General features: G+C 36.0%; 1 protein-coding gene and 1 pseudogene across 2 annotated transcripts in view; both read right to left on the minus strand.

Moving 5' to 3' along the window:
• The window catches only part of Usp47 (ubiquitin specific peptidase 47), a 96,317-nt gene that overhangs the window by 4,075 nt on the left and 71,528 nt on the right, over window positions 1-20,714 (minus strand). For both annotated transcript variants that reach the window (XM_042691718.1, XM_042691719.1), the window contains 9 exons: window positions 19,414-19,621; window positions 16,699-16,814; window positions 13,609-13,728; window positions 10,855-11,632; window positions 6,341-6,516; window positions 5,952-6,032; window positions 4,179-4,294; window positions 3,726-3,844; window positions 78-208 (listed from right to left, as the gene is read on the minus strand). In XM_042691718.1, the coding sequence (XP_042547652.1) occupies window positions 78-208; window positions 3,726-3,844; window positions 4,179-4,294; window positions 5,952-6,032; window positions 6,341-6,516; window positions 10,855-11,632; window positions 13,609-13,728; window positions 16,699-16,814; window positions 19,414-19,621 (1,845 nt within the window). The remainder of the gene's footprint in view (window positions 1-77; window positions 209-3,725; window positions 3,845-4,178; window positions 4,295-5,951; window positions 6,033-6,340; window positions 6,517-10,854; window positions 11,633-13,608; window positions 13,729-16,698; window positions 16,815-19,413; window positions 19,622-20,714) is intronic.
• LOC122117941 lies at window positions 20,120-20,214 on the minus strand (annotated as a pseudogene).

Below are 20,714 nucleotides of genomic sequence, written 5' to 3' on the forward strand. Positions count from 1 at the left end.
GTCAATAGTGGGTTGGTAGTCACTTGGCAATACAAGAAAAACATGTATCAGCTTCATTTTGTTTAAAATGAACTTACCTTCTCTCGCAATTCATCAACACTACTGCTTTCCAACACAACCTCCTGGAAGGGATCCAACTTCATTTCTGAAGGCCTCCACCGTCGTGATAAAAGGGCAAGCTGTGACATGGACTTCATCTTCTCTATTCCTAAGAACATGCAAGATTGTACCCTTATAATATAGCCTAAGAATTGATAATTTGACTTTTCCTGTAGTTCCTGACTTAAAAAGATTTACTCCAGGTGTTACTCATTAAAAGTGGGAACAAAAGAAACCATTTATCCCAAGTCTTTTGAGAATAAAACATTTATTCTTCCCTCAAGTCTCAGAAGACAATTGTTCTTTTATAAGCCATCCTTCATCCAATACTGCTAATTCTACACCTTCCTGATTCCTGTTGAACATTTTGCAGTTTATTCTCCTCCCTGGATCTTCAATCTTTCCTTCTCCAGTGGTTACTACTCTAATAAAAAATCACAATCAAGCCACCTTCATTTTATTCCTTTTTCCTACTAAAGATATCATTAACACTTGTTTTCATTTACTCCTCAATTTATCAAGTCCTCAAAATCTAGCTCAGATGTCACTTGTCTCTGTGGTATGTATAAGAGTGAAGGAACTGATTCAGTACCCTGTTACCTCTCATTTTATTTCTATTTATTTATTTTTGGTGGGTTTTGGGGCTTGAACTCTGGGCTTGGGCGCTGTTCCTGCACTCTTCAAATGCTCTACTGCTTGAGCCACAGTGCCACTTCCAGTTTTCTAGTGGTTTATTGGAGATAAGAGTCTCACGGACTTTGCTGCCTGGGCTGGCTTTGAACCGTGATCCTCAGATCTCAGCCTCCTGAGTAGCTAGGATTACAGGCATGAGCCACCGGTGCCCTCTCATTTTAGAATAGTAGGTTTGCAGCTCTGAGTCTTCCACAGACAGCGTACATATGGTGGGCAACCTGCTATTACTTATTTTTGTAGCACCAGGGAATAAGCAATGCTTGGCAAACTACAGCTAAAAAAAGTTTTTTTTAAATTTAATCTTAATCACATGACTCAATGTTTACATGTTAACATATATACTGATATGGCCATGTAACTCTTGCTTATAAATCTAGCTACTTAGGAGGCTAAAATCTGAGGATCTGGACTGAAACCAGCCCAGGCAGAAAAATCCAAGAAATTCTCAATTAACCAGAAAAACACTGGAAGTAAAAGGGGTGTGGACCCAAGTGTCAGAGTGTCTCACCTGTATATATGATAGCAATTTAAATGTACATATATGTATACATGATAGCTATGCACTACTTTCTAAATAATCTACCTCTGCAAATATATGACCAATTCTTTCCCTATATAAGGGCAATTTCTGTCCCATTTAGCATCACCTCCTAGCTACCCAGATATAGTGGTTATCACTAAGACCCTTAGACACAGAAGGCAATCACAATCTGAAGCACTTGCCCATATACTAAGGCAGATCGCACATTGGTACTTCTTTCCTCCCCACTTAACTTGGAACTAATCAGAATTTCAACTATTCAAAAAATATAATTTCAACTACTGAATTTAAACTATTGAAATTATACCTAAAAGAATGTGTGGGAGGGGCTGGGAAGGTGGCTCAGTGGTAGAGCGTTTGCCTTGCATGCCCGAGGCCCTGGGTTCGATTCCTCAGTACCACATAAGCAAAAAGAAAAAAGCCGAAGTGGCGCTGTGGCTCAAGTGGTAGAGTGTTAGCCTTGAGCTGAAGAGCTGAGGGACAGCACCCAAGCCCAGAGTTCAGGCCCCACGACCGGACCCTCCCATCCCCCCAAAAAAAAGAATGTGTGGGAGGTGGGGGTGTTAGTATAGGTCAACTCTAAAAACTGTCAGAATCTTGGGGCTGGGAAGGTGGCTCAGTGGTAGAGTGCTTGCCTTGCATGCATGAGGCCCTGGGTTCGATTCCTCAGCACCACATAAGCAGAAAAAGCCAGAAGTGGCGCTGTGGCTCAAGTGGTAGAGCGCTAGCTTTGAGCTGAAGAGCTGAGGAACAGCACCCAGGCCCAGAGTTCAGGCCCCATGACTGGCAAAAACAAACAAACAAACAAACAACAACAAAAACCTGTCAGAATCTTATATAAAACATCTAGAATTGTTAACAAAATATTTACCTTGATGTGATCTCCCTAAAGCCAACTTTCTTCCCACTATCTTTTTCAAAAAATCACAATACTTCAAATATCCCAAATTGAAAGTGAAAACAGGTTAAAAATTTAGATGTTCTTCTAGGTAATTGTTGAGTTGAACTATTTCTCTCCCCCAAAATATGAAGTGTAAATCCCTAGTACCTCAGAATGTGGCCTTATTTTTTCTCTATACTGATAATCAAGTTAAGTCTTCCCTAAGGCAGACTCCAAATGGTCTGGGTAGATGAGCCTAAATGGAGAGCACCATGTAAGATGAAGGTGGAGGTACTACATCTACAAGCCTAAGGATGCCGAAGACAGCCAACAAACCTCTAAGAGCTCAGGGAGTGGAATGGAACAGATTCTCCCTTACAAAACCTTAGAAGGAATAGACCCACCAGTACCTTGATCTCAGACTTCTAGACTCCAAAGATGAGAGATAAGAATTCCTGTTGTAATAAGCCAGATGCTGGTTGTTCAAGTCTATAATCTTAGCTACTTAGGAGGCTGAGATCTGAGGATCATGGTTCAAAGCTAGCCAGGGCAGACAAATCTGACTCATCTCTAATTAAGAAGCAAAAATCCAAAAGGGAAGTGTGGTTCAAGTAGTAGAGTACCAGTCTTGAGCACAAAAAGCTAACCAAGATACTGAGTTCAAGCCTCAGTACCCCCCCCCCCCCACACACACATATACATATAAAGGATCTCAAAATGATAAATGTGAATCTATTCACATGAAATTTCAATGAAGAAATTTCAATAAATTTGCTGGTTTACTTCTACCAGTGGGAATTGGTCAATACAAATATGTAATTAAAATAGTATGCCTTAATAAGATTATTAAAAATAAAGAAAGAAAATAAGGTAGTAAGAAGAAACAAATAAATTTAACTTTAATCAAGGGTGCATTTAAATATGGGTGTCTTGTTTAATGTATCAGGCTCATGAATATTGAAATGCTCTATGCTTGTCCAATAGTTTGAGCTAATTTTTTTTTACATGTATTGTTTGAAGAAAGAAAAAAAAAGATTCTGTTGTTTTAAGCCACTCACTCTGTAGTATTGTTATGGCAGCCTAGGTAACTAACATAGCTGTTCTCAAAATCTTTGAGAAATTATCAGTACCAGCCTCAACAGAAAAAAAGCCACAATGGAAAAGGACACAAAACAGCAAAATATTAGTTCTTTTTCTGCACAGCATAATAAAAAAATCTAACTTTCAAATTGCAATGTTATGTAAGAGGGAAGTAGTATTCTCAAAGTTAGAGATAAAACATATTCAAAGGCCAAAATGGACCCAGAAGAATTTAAAACAACCCCCTCCTCAACCCAAGCCAGGGATAGAAATCATGTCAATATACAATAGTAATAGCTATGCTTAACAACAAATACTATGTTTTGCATTACATTTCTGGTAATTCATATTCCATTAAAAATTAACCTATAGGCTTCTATTAATTTTGGAGTATTTCTAATTGATGTATCTTCACAAAAATATTGATAGTACCATCAAGAACTTCAAGGAAAACTTCCCAGTTGCTGGAAATATTAATATCTTCTTCATAAATATGATAATCCAAAAAGACAGTGCCAGGATTCTTCCATGTTTTTTTTCTTAGACGAAACCTACAAACATAACACAGTTGGTTACTTTGATTTGAAATTCTTAATTTAAAAAATTGATATTAATTTGATAATGAGGGAAAATAAACTAAGTAATAGTTGAATGGTATTAATTAACTTTTGGAGGAAAAAATCCAGAAGTAATATTCCCAGCACTTCAAATTTTGTAATCTCCATAGGAAATTCAAACAGAATTTTAATGTTGCTTAATCCCCACTATTACAAAAATTCTGAATAGTACAAAAATTTAATTCTTCTAGGATTAGAAAATCATACCAATCTGTATCAACTGACCATACATTCTTCACAGTCTGATAACATTGTAATTTCACTTTACCTGTCAATACTGAGCTCTAAGCCACATTGCTCCCTGAGTTGAGGAACTAATTCCTCTTTTGATTGCCGTACAGTCATTCCTTTAGCAAAAACAGCATCTAGCAGAAACTTGCATGGCTGGGAATATAAATATAAATAACGAGAGCTTGAATTACACATTAAAGTTAGAATTAAGATGACTTCTATCTACTCTTTACAATGTGACAATAAAGGCCTAAGTTTAGGAGTCTATCTTCTATTTTTGAATCTTAGCCCTCTTAGGAGCTCAGCTTGGGCAAGTTCTCTCAACTATAAATTGAGGTCAGTAACTTCCTCTATGTCAGTGTAAAGATTAATTAGGATAATTCATTTGTAGTTCCTTTCTTATAATAAAATGAACGCTGGCATTCTAACACTTGAGCCAGCCTCCAGTTCTAAATAATCACAATTTAGAAAATAAAATGAATCCCCCTCCCGCCTCCCATGTGTGTGTGTGTGTGTGTGTTGGTCCTGGGGCTTGAACTTAGGGCATAGAGCTGTCCCTAAGATTTCTTACTCAAGGCTAGCAATCTAACACTTGAGCCACAGATCCATTTTTGGCTTTTTGGTGGTTAATTTGAAATAGGAATCTCATAGACTTTCCTACCTGAGCTGAAATCTCAATCCTCAGGTCTCAGCCTTCAGAGTAGCTAGGATTACAGGCACAAGCCACCAGTGGGAGGCAATGAATCACTTTGATAAATTAAAATCAGAGAAATGATACTAAATTTCCAAACATGTTGTCTCAAAAAGAGACACACTACTTACTCACAAGCACCAAATTCATAAGAAACATGTAAGATAATGACTCTATGGGTCACAAATAAGTGGTATGATAGGTGCTTGATAAACCATCTGTTGAGCTGGACACTTGATGGCTCACACCTAGAATCCTAGTGATCCTGAGGCTGAGATCTGAGGATTATAGTTCAAACCCAGCTGGGCAGACAAAGCTGAGTTTCTTTTTTTTTTTTTTTGGTCCGGTCGTGGGGCCTGAACTCTGGGCCTGGGCGCTGTCCCTCAGCTCTTCAGCTCAAGGCTCGCTCTACCACTTGAGCCACAGCGCCACTGCCGGCTTTTTGCTTATGTGGTGCTGAGGAATCGAACCCAGGGCCTCAGGCATGCAAGGCAAGCGCTCTACCACTGAGCCACCTTCCCAGCCCAAAGCTGAGTTTCTTATCTCCAATTAACCAGCAAAAAGTAAGAAGTAAAGATGAGGTCTAGCTTTGAGTGAAAAAGCCAAGTTGAGAGTGTGAGGATCAGAGTGTGAGGCTTCAGTATGAGCATATAAAAAATTATTTTTCAGTTAGTACACCATCATAATGAGAGGGTTCTGAGGTGATTTTGGACACACACAGTACTTACACACTCTGTACTAATCGGTTTCATTGAAAGTAGCATTATATGTTAATTCCGAGGAAACAACTGATCTCTTTCAAAACAGGAAGCTTTTGCCTCATTCCAGCTCTGAAGGAACACTTTAGAGTAGGGAAAAACAATGGCTAGAGGGTCAAATTCATGGTTACCTGTTTTTGCAAGTAAAACTTTATTGAGATACAGGCATTTCCTCTGGTTTACATGTTGTCTACAGCTACAATTGTGCTACAATGACAGAACTGAATAATGGCAGCAAAGACAATATGATTTGCAAAAAGAAATAATACTAACAAGAGACTAGTAAAAAACCCACAAATTACTATTGTATTTAGTTAGCTACGATAAAAATCCTTGTAATACCTTTAGACGCATTACTCACCTCTTGTTCATTGACTAAAAGCTGGTACACTTTAACTCTGTATTCTCCTTTTTTAAGTGCTCTCCCCAGTCTAATTGTGATCTATAAATTAAAAAAATTGTTTTAGATGGACTTTCTGAGCAGAACAACTTTCTCATGTCATTATTTATTTTTGTTTTCCAAATCCCCTAGATTAAGGGCCCTCTAAGAAGGGATGTCTTTTACCTCTGAATCCCCAGCACCTACAACTGTAACTGACACACACAGTATTTAACAACTGTTTGCAGGAGGAAGAAAAACAATCCAAACATCCCAAATAACCATTAGCCATCAAGTTATTTCCCATCATAGTGTAAGGTGTTTTCAAAGCTATCTTTTAAAGCACTCTCACTGTGTAAAGATTAATCAACCTTATTGTCATCTGAAAATGATGAAAGCGTTTCATTCAGTCGGACGCTCTCAAACTCCTGGTTGCTGGCATACACTCGAAAGACCTTGAAGTGAGAGGACAAAACTCCAACAAAGGGCTCTAAATGTTGCTTGAAAGCTGCCAGAGTAATTCTTTTATCAACATGCACCATCAACCCTAAGCACAAAACAAACAAAACATGAACATGGAGAAGAAAATTTTCAGTGTAAACAGTACAAACCATATCTTTTATTACACTGTACATAGGAAATATTCCTTTTGTGTTAGATTTTAACTCAGCTGGCTCCTCTTTTGGCAATGCCAAATACAAGAGCCACCATGCTACCTCAACTTGTCCTTCTTCTACAAGAAGGTCATGTTTTTCCATAAAATCTACATCAAATACCAAGAACGACACTGGTTTATATTTTCATGTCATCTCAACTTTTGGGTTGAGTTTTTCCAAATGGGTCTTTCAAATAAATTAATGTTCACTTTTCCTGGTTATATATAGAAAATATTACCATATGATTAACAGAAAATATGATCAGTATGAATTAGAAGGAATATATGAAGTGAGGAATTTTGTTTACTGTAAACCTTTTAAGCTGAATTTTTTGTTTAAAAGTTCTATTTCTAAACTTTAAGGAATGCCCTAAATGTTAACAATCTAGCCTTTGGCAAATAAGCTTTGATTAATGCTACGCATTGAGGTACCGAATTTCTTGAAAGAAGAGTGTAATCGAAAAATTGCTTGACTGAAAATCAAAAGCCTATGGATTGAATTTCAGCTCTGCCACTTTAGTCTGAAAAATATTTGTATGTAGAACATCTATTCTGAGCCTCAAATTATCTCACAGGATCCTAACAATCAGTCTCAGACTTAAAACAGGTACAGTTATTTCTAATAGTACCATTCTCATTTTGGTTTCTCTCCTAATCTCTAGTAGTGACATGTCACAGAAAGACACAAATGTTCTGGCTCCTCTCTATATACTGGATTTGGGACTGTGACTTAGTAATTTCTCTGTACTTGGTACTTTTACAGTTATGTGAATAATAGTATTTACACTTCCTCATGTGTGCTTGTGTGTGTGTAAATGCTTCGTAATCTTGGCAAAAAGCATTAATCTATTGGCTATAATTATTTTAGTGCTTTAGAGATGAATAACATACCAATTACTCTACCTCTAAAAACGGAAACATTCCATCTCTTTAGAATTCAACCTCAAAATGTCTTAAGGCCTCTCCTTTCTCTTATGTATTTTCTTGAATTAGGTGAATCGAAGTTGAACAAAGACATTTCAATATAAATGCACTACAACTGCTATTTTCCTACCCTGGCCTTTCTGTTGGCACTCTCTACCTACAGATGGCAACTAGAACACAACAGGACAGGACAGTCTAAAATTACTCCAACGCAATTCTGATCCTGCAGTGTGTATACATGTTAAGTGTGTGTACTTATCATATATGCTCTGCATAGTCAATTCTTGTTATTCAATTCTTATGTCTACTAATACCAGCCATTTCATCTCTGTAAGCAACCCAAGCTTCTACAAGCTTTTCCAGGACCCACTTTCTGGTCACTGAGGAGTATGCTAAGTGAGGAAACACTGCTAAAAAAAAAGTTGCTGGCTAGTATCCCTCCTATCTCCAAATCAGTTTCTAAACATGAGCATTTTCCAGGGATTTTCTGTCTTCTTTGTGGTTTCTGAAAGCCTAAATAGTTTATCTTCATCACTGTGGTTTACTATGCTTATAATGAACACTAGTAAATTAACCTAGTATGAATTCTCAGAAGAGGTTAAACTGGCCAATGATTTCCCTGTTAAGGATTTTATTAACTACCATGACATAGAATTAAGACCTTACGACTATAATTCTGAGTATTCTTACTGAATTTTGACAATCCTGTCAAAACTTTTAGCATGCCATTCTAAAATAAACTAAAAGAAATGTCTGATCTTTTCCTAAGAGGAGCTATTTTTCACTTTTCCAGTATTTCTGAAGTTTGAGTATGGTAAGAAAGCACAATAGCCACTGGTTACTTACTTTACTAAGATATGAAGAGGGGGCAGTGGAGGCAGCTATGGAGTGAGTGGAGGCTTATCAGCAAAATATCAGAGTGGAATCCTAGTAGTAGACCTACTAGCTGTTTGACCTCAAACTATTTAGTCTATTATATCTCCAAAGAAAAATGTTTAACACAACCAATGTCTCTAAGCTGTTAAAATAATGCACAGTAATGAGCCAGAGAGGCAAAAGCTCCATGGAAGCATAAACCATTACTACAATTTCTGACTCTATTTTGGCTTCCCAATGCACATTTCACTTTTGCATTTCTGTAAGTGTATGAATGTCTATAAATGTATGGATGGACTTAGCTAGTTAAAAAATACTGATGTACCTTAACTACTGATTTAATTCTGCTATTCTACTAATTTTCCTTTCCTTTTTGGTGGTACTAGAGTTTTGAATTCAGGGCTTCACTCTTGCTAGGCAGATAGTTTACTACTTGAGTCACACCCCCCCCCCCCCATCCTTTTCTAAACTTTAGTTATTTTTCAGGTAGGGTCTGTGCTTTTGTTCATGGCTGGCCCCAGACCATGATCCTCTTCCTATGATACCCCTGTAGCTTGGATTAGCAACTCACTACTCTGCCCAGCTTATTGGTTGAGATGGAGGAAGGGTATCTTTTTTGTTTGAACTGTCCTTAAACCACAGTCCTCCCAATCTCTTATCTCCTGAGTAACCTGTAAATAGGCATGATGCTTCTATGCATAGCCCTTTACCACTTTCTTTTAAATGACAGACTTCCGAGACTACAGGCATCACCACACTTTTTTCCTTCCCAGTACTGGGGGGGGGGGGGGGGGGGGGGGGGAGCTTGAACTTTGGGCCTTATCTATGACTTCTTTAGTCATAGCTGGCATTCTCACACTTGAGCCATAACTTAACCATAACATGGTGATAAGAATCTCTTGGATTTGTCTATCCAGGCTAGTTTTGAACCTTGATTCTGAGATTTAAGACTCTTGCATGCTAGAATTATAGTTTTGAGTCACAAAAAGCTTGGCAGCACTTTTTTTTTTTTTTTAAAAAGGCAACACTCTTATAAACCAAAAGTGGTTGGCTATATATCTATTCTCCATTAGAGATACCTTAGTATCTCAGTCATCTCTATTTCTAATACCTACATAGGATCTGGTACCTAGAATAGATTAGGAAAAAATTTGGTGTGTGGATGAAGGGAAGATGAAATGTACAGTTCTTTTCCAAATGTATCAGGAGCATTTGCACTCAGAGTCCTTAAATTCTATAATTAGTCCTAATGTTTACTATCTACATATGCACTTTTGGCCAGGTCACCATCCCTTAGTTTCACTTTCCTTATCTGTTAAATAATTTTACTAGTTTTGTCTCATTGATTTCAGAGAAGCTTTGAGAATAAGCATTTTGATGACTAAAAATGAGGGCAAATCATAATACTTCTTAAAGAACAATAGAAAGTATTTCACTTTTTGGCTATTTCCCTTTTATACTTAAAAATTTGTCTCTCCTACTGTATAATTAGTTCTTTTTTGAGAACTAGGTTTGAAGTTCTGTAAGTTCTTTTCAGAAGTTCTTTCTGAATGTCCCATATGTCATAAAACTGGTATGATTTTGCTACCATTGTTTGTCAGAAATGCCCACATTAACAAATCTCTTCCATTTTTTTTATATTTATGCAATTCATAATTTCTAGTTTTTATGGTGCCTGGTATTTCAAAGTAAAAATTAAAAAGGATAGGAGTGGCAAAGTGCATGACAATATCTAAAAGGTCTGGGTTTGAGCTTTAGCAGCACATAGACATGCAACAAAATAAAAAAATCAACAATGCTTGATAGGAAATGACTCATTACCTTGCTCATATAACTGTAACCCCTCTGTACAGTATCTTTACAATAAAAATATATACATTAAGAACAAAAAAATTAAAAAACCTACACCAAATCAAGATAAATGAAACCACTAAAACAGAACTCAAAGTAAAAACTGATTACTGACTTTTTAGGAATGTTGTTGTTTGTAACTGGGGGATGGAACAGGGATGCACAAAAAAAAATTTTCCCAATGAGGCTCCAAGTATATAATTTTTTAAAGCATCTGGACTTTTGTAGAAGAGGATATATTACTTTTTAAGCTATTCCTCAGTTTTACATTATAGTAAAATTCTTTCCTAACATTGAATTTTATTATTTTTTTACTACTTGTTTCAACACAGTATGATACAATTATTGTCTAATGTACTGAAAAGGCTAAGAATACTGTTTACCATAACTTTAATGGAAAGAAAAGGCAATTCTTTCATAGTCCAGAAAGTTACAGACTGTCATAGAACTAAGTGCCTAATTCTTTCCTTCTTTTTTTTTATTTTTAAATGGGATAGCTAAAGACCTACTGCCTAACTAAAATCTCAAAGCGAGGGAAAAAAAATGTTTCAAGGAGCCCTTTCCCTCTGAAGTACATACATTTGTGTCCTTCCCCAGAACCTTCGTCTGCAGCATAAGGGTCTGCTTTGAAATACATGTACTGCATTTCTCCCCTACTCTTGCCACTCTCATCATATTCACTATCAGTTCCAGAGTCTTCTTCTGCTGTATCCCATGTCTCCTTTTTTCCTTCATTTGCTTTAGTTCTTCTACTACTTGTGATACTGTGAGAATCAAGACCATTAGCCAAAGGGATCTGAGCGCTATCTGCATTGCACAAAGTATCACTGCTATGGCTGGAGCTAAGGATATCACTGTCCACTGAACTTGTACTCCTGTCATTATTCACATCTGAGTCTGACCGTTCTTCAGATTGAAAATTTTCTGGGTCAGAAGTCTGAATGTGCTGCTCGAGTTCTCTGTTATCCACAGATGTTGAAGAGTCCCTCTCATTGAGAGGTGATTCAATGTTCTCAAAGTCACTTGTCTCAGTGCTTTTGCTGCTGTCCCCATTGTCTCCATCCTGTTGCTGCTGCAGCGACAAGCTTTTGAGTTTTTCAGTGCTTTCTTCTAGAATAGCTTCCACAGACTTTAAGCTTCCTACAGGTCCTTTCACTCTTTCACAGTCATCATCCACATTACCAGAATCCCCTCCAGCTTTCTGGTATGCTGTCCTTTTAGAGTATGATCCTGGAGATTGTTCAGGTAGCAAAACAAATAACCTGATTGTATTTGCATGTCGATCCAGGAGTTTCCATAAATGAGAATCTGTAAAGGCCACTTGGTAATCCAAGGTCTCAGAACTTTCAACAAATACCTAAAATAATAAGTCAAAGAGTCATTTTATATCCACTAATTTTACTGATATTGTCATTTATCCTGGGAATAACATCCCATGAACATGACAAATACAGCACACCCAGCAAGATTTTGATGATGAAGTTTCTAAAGACCACTACAATTTAGTCTTTGTATCTAAATAAAACAAATATTAAGAATCATGCTTTTGCAACTAGCCATAAAATTACACTAAGAGCAGATGGGCAGACATGGATAGACTGAAAGATATAACTTGTTTACTGGGCTGCTTTTTCAGAAAGTCTTTTTTATTATACATGCTGCCTTTTAGAAATTCAAAGTTTAGCATGGATATCTCTCTCTTTCTCTCACTTTCTCTATCTCCTATCTATCTGTCTGTCTGTCTGTCTAGAAAAGAGAGAGAACATACATAAAGACATCTTGGCAAAGGTGTTTTTTTACAAAAAGGCTTATCTATCATCTAAGCGATGTTTAAATTTCCCTGATTATCTTATACATTCTCCTGTTTCATATTTGCTTGTTCGCTTCCTTGAAACTTTATTATGAAACCAAGTACTTTGCCCATTAAATTTATAATCCAGCCTTTGATGCCTAATTTTTTTTAGATATATAGTTAAGTTTTAAAAAAACAGTTCTTATCCTGAGCTGAGTGCTGGTGGCTCTTCCTGTAATCCTAACTATTTGAGAGGATGAGATCTGAGGATCACAGTTCGAAGCCAGTGCAGGCAGGAACTCTCTCTCTCTCTCTCTCCCTCTCCCCTCTCTCTCACAAACGCACATACACACAAGCAGAAAACAAATGCAAACAGAAATCAGTCTTAACCTGAAGAAATTTATGTTCACGTTATTTATAAGTGAAGTGATATGAAACAGAAAATTTTACAAATAATCTTTGGGGTGGGTAAATATAGGTAAATCAAGAATTAATATATAGAAGCTGAGTGACAGTGACTGGGAGGGTCATGTATATAATTCTATTTTTACATATGTGTAACATTTTCCATAGTAAAGCTTTTGTTTTCTGATTTTTGGTGGAACTACGATTGAACTGAGGGCCTTGTGCTTGGACTGTATCACTTGACCCACACACTCAATCCAATAAAAGGACTGAATGCAAAATGAAATACATATAACATAAATTCCACATAAACAATGCTATTATTTAGTAAATGCTACAAACAGAGACTGCTAATCGGTTTTTTTTAAAGGTTAATTCCTTCTGCATGCCTCACCCTAATGTAGTGTTAGAAAGACTTGAGGTTTTGATGATACACATGCACACACAAATATCACATCCAAAAGCTGATTACAAGAAACTTTTGGTGAATGAAAATTGCAGAGCAGGATTTGAAAATAATTCCAGAGAAGGTTAAATGAGGTAAAAGACTAAGGTGCACTAAAATGAATAAGCCTGGAAAAAGTGTTAAGAAAAAGATAGCTAACAAGGAAAATTCTGGATACCGTCTATCTGCAGGTAAGCCAATGACATTAGGAATAAACCCATATGACAAATAGAATATAGAACATGAAGACAAAGCAGGAAGATCAGCATGAGATAAATGAGTGGCAAAAGGAGTAACACTGGTTCAACCAAGACAATCATTTTCTCTGAACTAGAGATGCCTCTGACTCTCAGTGCAGATACTTGTTTCATGAAAAAGTTTAAGGACAAAACTTCATAATCATAATCATTGTGGGTAGATACAGTCACAAAAGCTTCACCAAAGGGGCAGGATAATCTGGGGCTTTACCAACAGCCTATGGAGAGGAAATGTAACATTTCAAGTGATGGTACACAAAAGCAAAGAAGAGAAATGATAAAACCGATTTAGAGGAAAGAAGATGGCTGATTTAACCTGAATATAATATAAGGTAGTTATGGCGAGGACACATGCAAATCAGGCTTATAATGCCAAACTTAATTTCATAATTTATCAAAGCATAGAAAACAGCCATGAAAATAGAAAGATGTACCTTGTTACTTCTAAAGAAACCTTCAGCTTTCAGGGTTTTACTGGGCACACCAAGAAGACGTAAATCATTATAGCAGCGTTCCAGCACTATTCTCATTGTTTCAACAGGTAAATGAACAACCTACAAGTAAAACAATTTAATAAATAAGCACTCTTTGGAAAGTTATTCTACTTGACTCAGGCATACAGGAAAAGAAAAATTGCAAAGTTCTTAAAAGCATCAGAAAACAGGGACCTGGGATTAATGTCCAACCATGGAAAAATTTGAAAGAAAATAAAGAGAAAATGTTAGTAGAATTTTTAAAACTTGGGGCAATCTAAGGGAAAAATCACTGATCACATCCATTAATTATGCTGTAATTTAGGTGAACAAAGTATAACTTTTAAATGTATGCATTTACTAGATTTCTCATTGAAATTGCTATTCCTCTCAAACTTGCCAAACAAGCAAGATTTTGAAGGAACTGAGTAACAGATTTTCAGAGCTGATGTCAAACTGACATGGCTTAATAGTGCAACTTTTGACAAACTGTATTCTATGAACAGTTGCCAATACTTATTAAATCAACTTCCTTTGTGCAAAATGAAAAGATTAAATTACTGGTATTATTCTAAAATTTTACTGTCTCAATATTTGGGTGTCATTTTATGAATTTCACACAAAATGAGATAAATATAATTCACATTTTTTAAAAATATTTTTTGTTTTTATAAAGGTGATGTACAGAAGGATTAGTTATATAAATCAGACAAAGAGTACATTTCTTTTTGGACAATGTCACCACGCTGACCCTCGCTCTCACCCATTTTTCCCTCCCATTCCTACCCACAAGTTGTACAGATCATTTTCAACAGTGTTGTATCACTGCTGCATTTGTTCAACCCTCTAAACCTCCATTTCTGCACTGCCCCTCTTATAATTTATATTTTTAAAAAGCATAACTGTTTTCTATACAAGTAATGACATTAGATATGAATAAGAATTCTTAAGACATCCTAGTAACTAGTTTAAAATGCTATATTTGCTGATACCATGTTTGGTGACTACACTGATTCTCTAAACATATTTTTCTTCAGGATTATTAACTTCACCAAAGAGGTGATTCATTATTTTCCCATTTCCTATCCCAATACTTTTACTTTGCTCTGAACTAAAAGCATTTTTGGGCATTCACATTTTTTTAAATGTATAGGACAGTAACTAGTAATAGGACAATAACTAGTAATGATACAATAATAAGTTATATGAAAACCTATCATAAAATATGACCTCATCATTCTGTTTCCTAGATAGCAAAGTGTTACAAACTTGGTAGTTATTGGGGATTGAGCTCAGGATCTCAAGCTTGCTAATCTAGCACTAACACTTGAGCCATGCCCCCAGTCCTTTTGTCTTTAGTATGTTAACTCTGCCAGGGTTGGCCACAATTCTGTGATAACAGGTGTGTGCCATCATACCTTTGTTGTTTTTATTTTTTAAACATACTAATAACTGCCAACTTTTTCATACTTCAGAAATGCTTTCCACAAATAGCACTTAAAGGATAAATGGCTAAAAACTGGACTCAAATTCTTGATGTGCAATAACTGAATCATTTCCACTAAACCAAAGAGTTTAGGAATCTTGAAAAAAAATTTTTTTTTATTGTGAGAATACTGTACAGAGGAGTTACAATTACATGGGCAAGATAACGAGTACATTTCTTATCAAGCATTGTTGCCTCCTCGTTGTTTCCCCTTTCCATCCCTTCCCATACTCCTCCCCTCCCCCAACTCGATCCTCCTCCCATTCCCCCACCAAAATTGTTAAGTTCGTTTTTCAACATAATGACTTGTACATCTCATTGTTGCAATGGGTCCACCTGTATCCCTAGTTAAATGATTTGTTTTTTTCCCTTCCCCTCCACAAATTATACCAACATCAAAAACAGTGAAAGTATGGGTTATACTGTGGGGGAGGGAATCTTGAAAATTTTTGCCTATGCTTGTACATTTAATGTTCTATAGAATGTGGGATCCTGGAAATATATAGAATAATTCTTATTGTTATTATGAAGGTTATATACAGAAGGATTAGTTACATAAGTCAGATAAAAAGTACATTACTTTTGGGACAATGTCACCACCCTGTCCCTCGCTCTCTACCAGTTTTTCCCTCCCATCCCTACCCACAAGTTGTACAGATCATATGTCTGAAATGGGCCAGTTCATTTGTTAATGTTTTCTTGCTGAAAAATTTGAATGGGGTCTATGATCTTTATCACTAACACTCATAATATGGCCAATATTTAACTCATTAACTTCTGGGTCAAATCTGCTTCCCTATTCATTCCTTTATTGCTTTTAATATCTTGCTAGCTTTCTATTATCCACATTTGAAAACTCTCAGGTTTATCTGTGCTTCTGTTACATTTGCCAGTTACATGTCCTGCAGAGCCCAGTTATAAAAGCACTCTCACAGTTTATTCCATATCTCATTTCTAGCCATGTACTTGAATTATTTTGGCAGCTTCCTCTTCTCTACTCCCAACTCCCTCTCAATGCTTCTGCAATGCCAGTCTAGGATCACTGTACTTACTATACTGTAACACACATCTGATCATACCACTATGGAACTTGAGAAAAAAACAAAAATCTACTGTGTGGAAGGGGTGCAGTGGCTCAAAGTGGTAAAGTGTTAGTCTTAAACAAAAGCTCAGAGACAGTGCCTAGGCCCCAAGTTCAAGCTCCAGGACCAACAACAACAAAAAAAGTATATGAAAAGAAATAAGCATAACACAAGAAAACATTTAAAAAATATATTTCTTACGGCTGCACCAAAAGAAAAAAAAGAATTCAATTTTTGTGTTTAGTGTTTAAAGACCTATATGAAATAAACAATTTATACCTCCAGGTGTGATCCAGCTAAAGCTAACTTAATGTCCTGTGCACTGCCCTCACAAACTGTCCCCTCCATGTTTTGCTCAACCTGTTTCTTCTACTTAAGTATCCTATTCTACTATGGTTTTATCTTAATTACTGCCTTCTTAGAGCCAACATCTTACTTAAAACCACCCTATAGTACCGCATAATAGCAGACAATCAAACTTACCTTTGAAATCAGTTGTTTGAACTCAGAAACTGTCTGATTTAAGTAAGCCCGAACAGTTATAGGAGCATCTACAGTCTCTGCCTTCAGATCAACAGCATGAACTTTCACCATCACTTCTATCACATTAGAAGACATAAAAAGATAATTGGAGGTTATTTTTGAAATGCATTACATGTGAGCTTTACAGTTTTCATATTTTTAAGATGCCGAAGACATTACTTTCTAATTTTTCAATACAATAGGTGTGTATTATATATATTAACATACTATGAACTATGCTATAACTTATCACAACACAAACATAAACATGAAAATGAATAAAAAGTTCTCCCAGATCTTAAAAAATAAAATACAAATAACGAGACGGGAAGGTGGCTTAGTGGTAGAGTGTTTGCCTTGCATGCATGAGGCCCTAGGTTTGATTTCTTAGCACCATAAAAGCAGGAAAAGCCAGAAGTGGTGCTGTGGCACAAGTGGTAGAGCACTAGCCTTGAGCTGAAGAGCTGAGGGTCAGCGCCCAGGCCCAGAGTTCAGGCCCCATAGCCGCAAAAAAAAAAAAAAAAAAAAAAAGCAAATAGTAACTTCCATTAAGCATTACTTTTGACCTATGCAATACAGATTATAAAAAAAAAATACAATATTTTGTCTCTTTCTAAAATGTAATACTTTCAAATTTATGAAGCATATTAAAAAATACAAGTCAAAAGCTTAGTGGCTTTTTGGCTAGGATCAAGTATAACATAAAAAATGAAAGAAACAAATACAGACCAAAAATACAACACTCACCAAATCATTTAGGATTTTGCACATAATAAGGTTTCTTTACTTCAACTAATACTCGGTGTTTTAGTTTTTTAAAAAATACTAATATGGTTTATGTCCTCCCCCCACTCCCAGCTCTGACCAGGACTTGAACTTGGTATCTACTGCTTTCACTCACTGGCTGGTGCTCAACCACTTATGCCATGTCCCCAACCCCTCATGGTTTTGTTTTTTAAACTTGAATACTTCACATTACAATTTAATCTTACCTTCTCATCTTGGTTTTTTTTTTTTTTTTTTTGTTATCAATAGTAAGTTTATTGATTCCTATCTTTAAAAAGTCTAGAGCTCCAAGAAATAGAAACATGGGTTTTTTTTGGTGGTGGTGGTGTGGTACTGTTGTTTGGGCTTGCCTCCCTTTCCCTCCCCTCAACCCTGTTTTTTGGGGGACCAGGAAAAGGAGGAAGGCACAGAAATGGAAGAGTGAATACATATAGTCATGGTATTCATTGTATTCAGTATTTATGTCGGCTCTTCTGTTTGCTGCTGTTGTTGTTTTAAGAGATTATATTTATTAGACAACTTTGCTCCTTAAAAAAGGAATGATCAAATGATCTTCAAGTACTGTAGTTTTGTTTCATCCTCTTGTATTCATTGTGTCAATCCTCAGTTTTCCTCTTGTGTTACAAACCTAACTGACAATATTTTAAGATCTTGATACTTAATGAAATTAGGTCTTATAACTCATAGCCACATTTGGAAGTTTTTCAATGGCTTTACTGTAGATTTAATACTGTGCTTTTTTATATATGTATTTTATTTATTTATTTACTTATTCAGTCAGTCAGTCATTTCTATCTGTCCTTCAAAGAGACTCTAATGAAAAGAGCAGGGTCTGCCATATGCAGGTGACTCATGCCTTTCTTTAATCCTAGCTATTCAGAGGCTGAGATCTGAGGAACATGGTTCGAAGCCAACCCAGGCAATAAAGTCTTTAAGACTCATTTTCACTTAATCAGCAAAACAGCCCAAAGTGGAACTGTGGCTCAGGTGGCAGAGCACTGACCTTGAGCAAGAAAGCACAGGGACTGTGTTCAAGGCCCAGGATGGGCACAAAAACAACAACAAAACAAACCAAACAAACCATGGTCTGACTAAAACAAACACTATAGGTTTTCATAAATAAATTTTCCCGTGCAAAATGTAGGCCAGCTTCTCGGAAGAATATTATATTTAATATTTAAAAAGAAGAATGTTCATAAAATAAGGAAACTGAGAAGTAGAGAACTGAATTCTGATTTATCACTGATGCAAGGGACTTAAAGTCAATGTACAAGAGAAAAATTTTGTAAAATTATTTAAGTATTTGGATTTGCCCTCTATTAATTACACATAGTGATTAGTAGAAAACTCTGGATATGAGAATATATATGGATATAACTGTCTCTAGGGATTATTCTTGGGAAACTAGGAAACTGGCACTTTGCTTTCTAAGTCAATTAAAAAAAAAAGTTTCAAATGTACTGAGTCAACGGCACACTGACAAAGCTCCTGGGATGACAGAAGTGGTGGACTGAGAAATTTAAAACACTGACAATGATATTCCCTACTTTATGGAAATATGTTTTGTTCTGAGGAGGAGAGGGATATAGAAGATCCTCCCATCAGCAGATAACTCCAGGTATTTACCGGATTATTCAGTACTGAATGAAGAAATATCAACCTAAAGACTATGAGCTAGAAAAGATATTCTAGCAAATAACTAGTTGTTATTGTTATTGTGTATAGCTCTTTGAAAATAATAGACCTAATTCCAAGTTATTGCTATCTCCTAATGTCAGAATGATACACATTTTAAGAACATACAAAACTTGAATTATGTTTCTATTAACAAGACTTTTCTTATTAAAATTTTAAGTCTATTATAACACAAAATAGTATAAAACTGCTTACCTCCAGGTTTGTAAGACTGAAAAACTTGATCAGGCTTTCTTGTCTCTAACAGAAGATCAAACATATATGTTGACTTGACTCCACCTAGGAGAAGTCCCATTGGGGTATCTTCTTCTCCTTCATATGAGCGTTCTAGATAATCATGGAACTCATCATATTTAACAAGGCGACAACAATCCAAAGGTATTACCTCTTCTAAATCCATCATCTATAAGAAAACAATCCCACCAGTAAGAGAAAAACAAACATATACAGTATTTTAGTGTGACATGGAATAAATCTACCAATAGGTCCTAAAAAACAAGCTATATGTTTTATATCAAAGGTATCAGTTATTAAAACAAATGTCTATTATCCTTTAAATCATACAAATTATGCATTAACACACGTGTGTTTGAGCCATTTGAATACTGGTACTGAGCTTTGGTACCATACTGGTACTGGGCTTTGGTGGCTTACACCTGTGATTCTAACTACTCCAAAGGTTGAGATTTGAGGATTAAGTTTGAAAGCTAGCCTGGGAAGAAAAATTTGAGTCTCTATGTTTCATCTCTAATTAACTAGCAAAAAGCCAGAAGTGGAGGTGTGGTTCAAATGGTAGAGTACCAGCCTTAAGTGGAAAGGCCAAGGGCAGTGCAAGGCTCTGAATTCAAATGTTAGTACCAGCACACACAAAAAATTATCTAGAAAAACCAGGCATTTCTTTAAAAATATGGAATATTTCACAAATTTGCACAGCATCCTTGTTCAGGGACCATGTTAATCTTCCTTCTCATATTAGTATATATGCTGCAGAAACAAGTACCAAAATTAGCATTCTTAATAACCACATAGCTCTTTTTTAATGTAATTTTGGTGTAAGTTGTGCTGGTAAACATCGTCAAACAGTATCAGATATCTTTATGTCTATTTTCAACTCTGTAATAACATATATATATATATATATAAAAAATCATATACAAAATGATATAACGTGCACTTTTCTCTAGGTAATGACAATTTAGTTTTAATCAAATTGTGCTAATACTTATGTGAAAAAGAGAAAAACTTGTCAAATTAATTTATCAATGATACTTAACATGATCTAGTAAGAGTGTTTGTCTTAGCTGGGAACCAGTGGCTCACATATATAATCCTAGCTATTAAGGAGCCTGAGATCTGAGGATTGTGGACTTTTTCAATAGCTGCCTTCTTATCATGGGTATTCTCAGAATAAATTATCTCAGTATACTACTGAGCTTTATAGAATCTAAACAATTTTAAAAAATCGCAAATTGTAATGTATACTTTTTTGTTTTTTC

The sequence above is a fragment of the Dipodomys spectabilis genome, unplaced genomic scaffold, assembly GCF_019054845.1.
Source record: "Dipodomys spectabilis isolate Male_0828 unplaced genomic scaffold, ASM1905484v1 ptg000145l, whole genome shotgun sequence".
Classification (NCBI taxonomy): Eukaryota; Metazoa; Chordata; class Mammalia; order Rodentia; family Heteromyidae; genus Dipodomys; species Dipodomys spectabilis.